At 43.5% G+C, this 6383-nt stretch overlaps 1 protein-coding gene across 2 annotated transcripts in view; it reads right to left on the reverse strand.

The window, feature by feature from the left end:
• The window catches only part of afap1 (actin filament associated protein 1), a 63149-nt gene extending 60524 nt beyond the window's left edge, over window positions 1-2625 (reverse strand). For both annotated transcript variants that reach the window (XM_041986380.1, XM_041986379.1), the window contains exons 1-2: window positions 2614-2625; window positions 2308-2571 (exon numbers count right to left, since the gene is read on the reverse strand). In XM_041986380.1, coding sequence (XP_041842314.1) covers window positions 2308-2566 — 259 coding nt within the window. In that variant the 5' untranslated portion in view covers window positions 2567-2571; window positions 2614-2625. The remainder of the gene's footprint in view (window positions 1-2307; window positions 2572-2613) is intronic.
• Window positions 2626-6383: the final 3758 nt, after the last annotated feature.

Raw genomic sequence — 6383 nt, forward strand, 5'->3', positions numbered from 1 at the left:
ATTGTGATCAAACTTTTGATTTACATCTTTAAAGACCCACCACCCACACTGGCAGAGTTCACACTCTAGCGCCCCTTAACAACAGATCTTTTACACCTGTGCTGCATCCTGTCTCTTCTCGGAGATCTCTACAGCCAGTTCCCCTCTGCCTCAAAACAGCCGGTCTGTTGATATCCAGTTGCTGGCGCGTGAAGCGTTGCTGTAAAACAGAGCTGCTACGTGATGCCTCAACCACAGCTCCTGGAAGGTACAATAAATGTCACTATGCCACTGGAACAAGGCAGAAGGACGTTGTTTTAAAAGTCAGAACATTACATAGTTTGACTTTAAGCACACAGCTGCAGCTGATTAACCAGAAGCAAACCTCTGGGACAGAAATTGTCAGGACCCGTAAAGAAACCGGCATGTTTTAGTCATTTCCATTACACAATTCCGATCATTTAGGTTGATTAGACCTTTAAAATCATCTGGGATTTGGAGGGAAAAGTACAATGGTTAACGTTAAAGGTTTCTGTTCAGACATTGACTGATTGATTGGCCTATAAGATGACGGCTTCATTAGTCCACTGCTTAGCATTGGCCTTAACTCCAAGTCCTCTATTATTACAGTGTCCACTACACCAAATATAAACTACAAATATTTCATTGAAAGGTATTGTTGTGTGCATTTTTTCTAAAGCTGCCAAGCTGTTGTAGATGAAAAATAAAAAAATGCAACCATACAAGGTTTGAAGAAGAGTGCAGTTCAAGAGGTGCCAAAGCAGAAGACATGGAGAAAGCAGTTGCGGTGGATTCTGGTATAGACTCAAAGAGGCAAAGAGATTTCTGGCTAGGCGCAGGCAGAGAGAAAAACAACACTGGGGTACCCGTCAGGCCCCAGGTGGAACGTGCTGGTGAAGAACAAAGTCCTGAAGAGTGATGCCAACGTGGCTTTTCTCCTCGATGGGTAACCTACTGCAATTTGTTGCAACGTGGCCACTACAGATCATTGAAGAGTGGTCAGAGTTGATCCAGCAGAGGTGGAACTGGTCCACTGCAAACCTTCGAGCCAACATCATGGCCTGATAACTGTTTGGATGCCAGATGTGTGGAACAAGCATGCAGTGGGATTTAAAACGTAAAAATCATCAGCAGTGAGTCTAAATATTTATTATTGTGTGTTACTGTGTTATTGTGCAGAACACTGTGAGCTACTTGCGGTTAACTAGGGAGATGGAAGGAATATTTCCATGCCATCAATTTAGCCGACCTAACCAATAACGAATATCTACCCATCAAGGATAGCTGGTGAAAAAATCTGGGTGACAATCTCACAATCTGATTATTTTTATTAGTTTTCTAGCCAACCGAGAACAAGACAGAATGACGACACATCTCATACGACCGTCATAGATGATCAACAAAGCCAAAGACTCGTTTTTCTTGGACGTTTTCTGATTCCTGTAAACATAACATCCAGGAAATCATGACTTGGTCCAATGAGCTTCTTCCACTGCTGCATGCTGGTTTTCTTAAACTCACACTAGTTCGACAGAATCCCAGACTAAAACATGACCTACCACATGCTCATACAACCCTGCTGCACAATGGAAGTCTGTGCAGGACCGAGCAGATGCCGGCTACCAGATACCCCCAGCTGCCAGCTGCTTCTGGTATTCCAGGACTCCGTTCATGGCCACAAGCAGCAGGAATCACACACAGAGCATTTGTACCATCAGACAGGGTGATGTTGGTAAGGAGGAGTTAACCCAGGTGACTACTGAGCAAAGTCCATAAAAAGCCAGGATGTTAGTGGGATGGCTGAGGTGGATGGACCTGGTCAGGGCTGATGCGACCTGGTAGGGATTAATGCAGGCCTATGAAGACAAGGACTATCTGCTCAGGCTTCATGGATATCTGGCCTGGTATTCAACCAGTCCAAACTCAGCCTAAAAAATCGGTTTAATCAGCCACGTGGAGCTTACAGGTCAGACAAGTCACATTTAGGTAGGACTCCATACAGACTAGAAACCAGCTCAGAGAGCAGCTGTCTGGGGGCCGCGTGCCGCCATGCCTTCTCAAACTCATGCGCGTGCGTTGAAGCCCGACGCACGTGCTTTGAAATGATGCGTGATTGGTGTACAACAACCTGAGCTCAGAGTAAAACCGTTCCTGCGCTCGGGGTGATTACAATAAAGACAACAATAATTCAAAAAATGTAAACGGACATTGTAGACGGAGAGATAAACAAACAAACAAACAAATAAACAAACAAAGAAGTTTTGTGCTGCTTAGACTCTAGATAAAAAGGGAAAGAAAAGTTCTCACCCCTGCTACACGCGAACAGAACGGGTTCGCTCCTCATCGCGAACTTTAACTCATCTAATCCACGCGACGACGTACAAGGGAGCAGGCGCGTGCCCAGCGGCTCCTCGGCAGCGGTAGGAAAAGTAATAAAATCCACTTGCACGGAGACTGTCGGTGTTTCTCCTCTTTCTACCTCCGCCTGATCATTTGCTCTCGAGCCGGGAACTTTCCTCCTTTCTAACGTTTTTCCTCCGGATCTTTCAGCTCCCTCCTCCCTCATCTCTCCTCCCTCCTCCCACATCTCACCTCCCTCCTCCCACATCTCACCTCCCTCCTGCCTCCTCCTTCCTCTCTCCTCTCTCCTCCCACATCTCTCCTCCCTCCTTCCTCTTCCCTCATCTCTCCTCCCTCCTGCCTCCTCCTTCCTCTCTCTCTCTCTCTCTCTCACACACACTTTCCCTCTAGTGTTGCGTTTAATCCCATCGGAAATTTCATAAATGTCAAGTTTTGGCATCGTTGAGAAGCCTAGCCCCTACTTAGCATTTTCCTGGTCTTGGACTTCCTCTTGTCACCATTCCAGTGATAAAAATGGGATAAACAGCACATCCTCCATGAGTCAGGCTACATGCAGATAAAACCTGAAAGTGAGATTTACCAAGTGGCTTAAAAGCTACATCTTCCATTCCTTCCATAGTCTCTTACATCTATCTTGACATTTTAATTATAAAAATATAAAACACTTGTTATATATGGAGCTAGGATAGGAACATAAGTTTTTATTTTACTTTTGTCTCTATTTTTTAAATTGTAGGAACAAGTATGTGTACAAATCAAATCTATAAGTACGGGTTAATTCTGCAAATCTCAAAATATAATTTAACTTTACAAGTGCAGAACATGTGTTTAAACACCTACCCAGCAATTAGGTTTCTCTAATCCCATGGTTCATAAACTGGGGGATGCAGCAACATGACAGGGGGGCATGGCAACATTGCAGGGGGGGCACGTGGGATTGGGAAAACGTAGCAGACAAACTAATGTATTGACAACTTGGGCTCTTGGAAACATTCTGGTCCACACTCCAGACCAGTGGGTGGCAGTAATTCACCAATTCATTTTTGGCAAATGCCAAAAAATGTAAAGAAGAAGAAGAAGAAGAAGACTAACTGCAGACCAGAGATCAGAGTTTACTGAAAGCATTGAAGAGAGAAAAGAAAGAGAGAGATGGAGAAACAGGTTAACCAAACCTGATTACCATAAGATGCCTATCCACTTCTATTCCTTGGGGGCATGCAAGAACCAGTCTGAGATCAATGTCCTATGCCACTGTAAGGGAGGAGGAAGGGGGTTGGGTTTCAGGCGCAGACAGAGGCAGCCTAAAGCTGTGTTTGTCTTTCTTTTTCTTCAGGTCTGCACTTTTTCAGGCAGGAACATGAAGCCAAGGGAGGGAAGAGTTTGGAGGGGAAGAATAATGTCCTGGCTCACCTTTCAATTCCACAAGTTCAGGGATCGCCGCAGGCTGGTGGTGGTAGTTAAAGTATATTTCCCAAAAGGATAATATGCTGTCTACTAAAGACATCGTCCAACATGGACAGTGTGTTTTAGTTTATGTTGTTTAAGTAGTAAAAGCAATTTATTAAACATGAACTAAGGACAACAGACTCACAAGGTTTTCAGCAGTTAATCTCTCCATTACATCTCTGGTCTGCAGAGCGCTGTCTGAGTTTGTAGTAGCATGTGATGTTACATATGACTGGTGTAAACTCTGTCCACGAATCTGTGTTGAGAAAACAGGCATTGAGTGTTTAGGTGACCTGCAGCAGTTCCTTCAGTCGGATGCCTTTTCTTTATGGGACTGTAAACTCAGGAACATCTAATTCCATTAAAATAAAAAACTCCAACCAGACTGGTGGATCATCTCAAAGCTATTTGACTTCCTCCTCATGAACTTACTTCATTCATCTGGTGGTAAAGTTAATCGTGCATTTCCACTGACATTACCAATGTAAAGAAATTCCCTTATTTCCCTTAAAATCAGCACCCAGTAGAAGGGCAGGACTTTTCAGATTCACAGGAATTGTAGAGGGGCGGGGCTATGTGCTGAATAACTGATTGGTGGAACATGTTTGCAGCGTTCTGCACTTACACGTGAAAGTCATTGTATCCAAACATTTTATTTTACTTCTACAGACTTAACTCTGTTTTCATGGTTTAAAAACTGAAGCTATGAGAATTAGATGGACAGCGGGGTCCAGGCTCTAGGCTTACCACCTGAGGATGACATTCAGTGTGATTTCGAGTTGAACTTGAAACGACAGAGCTTCTGGAAGAGAAGCCGACAGGCTGGCCAAGCTGAAGGCTGGGCAGCACATTCTGGAGAAGTTAAAGAAACTGAAAAAAGACCGACCATTGACCCGCCAAGTGGTATCAGCTGGATTAGAATAAATTTCCTGGAATTTTGTGGTGCGGCAGAAACACAAACCATCAGATTACCAGGAACTCTTTTACCCTGGTAAATCCTGAAAATGCCAGTGGAAAACTTTGTGTTGACTTGCGAGCTGTGGATGGATCTTCTGTTGGATGCTTCACTGTGTGAGTTTATGGTTGTAGTGGACAGCACTCTAATAAAATCTATAAAATCATGTCATCACAAAAAGTTAATTTCCTACTGAACATGGATTTGCCATAAGGAAACCTGGAGAAAAGAGTTTGCCATTAGGAAACTAAAGTTACGGCAAACTTTACTGTAGAACGTTTTAGGGCAAAACACCGATCTGGTGACTGCAGAACAAAGGACGTGTTTATGTTGGAGAAGTAGTTCTTGTTCCCAACATGTAATGCAAAATTAAAAATACGGTAAAACTACTGTGAAAAGTTCAAACTGGAAATTCCTTCAAATTATTTTGTTACATTTGGCTTTTTTTTTTACGGATTTTTTTAGAGCGCACACACTGGAAAAAGCTGGTATGGTCAATGAATGTGTTGTCACATCAGCAGGGCTACATGCTGGACGGGGTGGTACAAGTCCAAGCTGCTGGACAGGGTAATGGCTGATGGACCAGCAGACCAGGTAACAGGTATGCAGAATTTAGCCACCGCATCACACAAAGCTGGAGAAGAAGTCGACTTAGCCTCTAAACCCCGGGTCTTCAACAAATGAAGATCGTGGGTTGACTGCATACTGCTGGTCGAAAATAAAGTTCAGACAGGCGAACTTTGTGGATCAAACAACGGATTTCTTGTTGCTTTCTGTCCAAGAAGTAAGCAAAGTTGTGAGATGCCACAATGGAGCCTGAGCCAGAAGCTGAACGATGTCTGGAAGCATGAACAGACTTTGTACCAGCTCCACTTGTGGTGGGGGTAATGCGTTACCACCAGGTGCTGAATAAAAAAACATCAGTAGCATACTGAGACAATACTCAAATAAAATTAGACTGTTTTTCACAGTTTAAGAATTATTTGAAAATTATCACCTCTTTGTGGTGCTTAGTGAAAATACTGGTTTCAGTGACAGCAGCTCTTTGAAACTGCCCATCTTCACCACCAAGAAAGTACCTGTGAGGTAACTTACAGGTCAGAATAATTTTGGCATCTGTTACTTTTCATTTCATTTAACTGCAGTGAAGAAATCTAATGGGAGGATTTCTGCAGGGCTATGAAACCCTTATCAGGGTGAAATATGATGACAGAAAGGGAGTATGTGTGTTGAAAGGAGGAGCGGTGAATGGACGGGTTATGGTAGAAGAGTATCTGTTCATACTCGTTCAAGCACAGAAAAGTGTGAGTCCAGTAAAATCTCATCCTGAATGGATGAAAACTTGGTTCTGCTCTTCCAGAGTAAACAGTGACATCAGGGTTTGGCTCTGGAGACTGCTGTTAAATCTAATAGAGGCTGAGGTACTGTAATAACTTAGACACGGCCCTGGTCAGCCATTGGCCTGGCATCTGATTCAGACACCCACAAAAATGAACACCCCCCAAAAATGGATGCTAAATTACCTATGAAAAACCCCTGATTCTGAATTCATTACCACGCCTCTCTTCTTAAGTAGTTCTGCTTTCTGTGTACTTGGTTCTTAGACATCCTGTCAGGGTTT

This window comes from Melanotaenia boesemani, chromosome 5 (genome assembly GCF_017639745.1).
Source record: "Melanotaenia boesemani isolate fMelBoe1 chromosome 5, fMelBoe1.pri, whole genome shotgun sequence".
Classification (NCBI taxonomy): Eukaryota; Metazoa; Chordata; class Actinopteri; order Atheriniformes; family Melanotaeniidae; genus Melanotaenia; species Melanotaenia boesemani.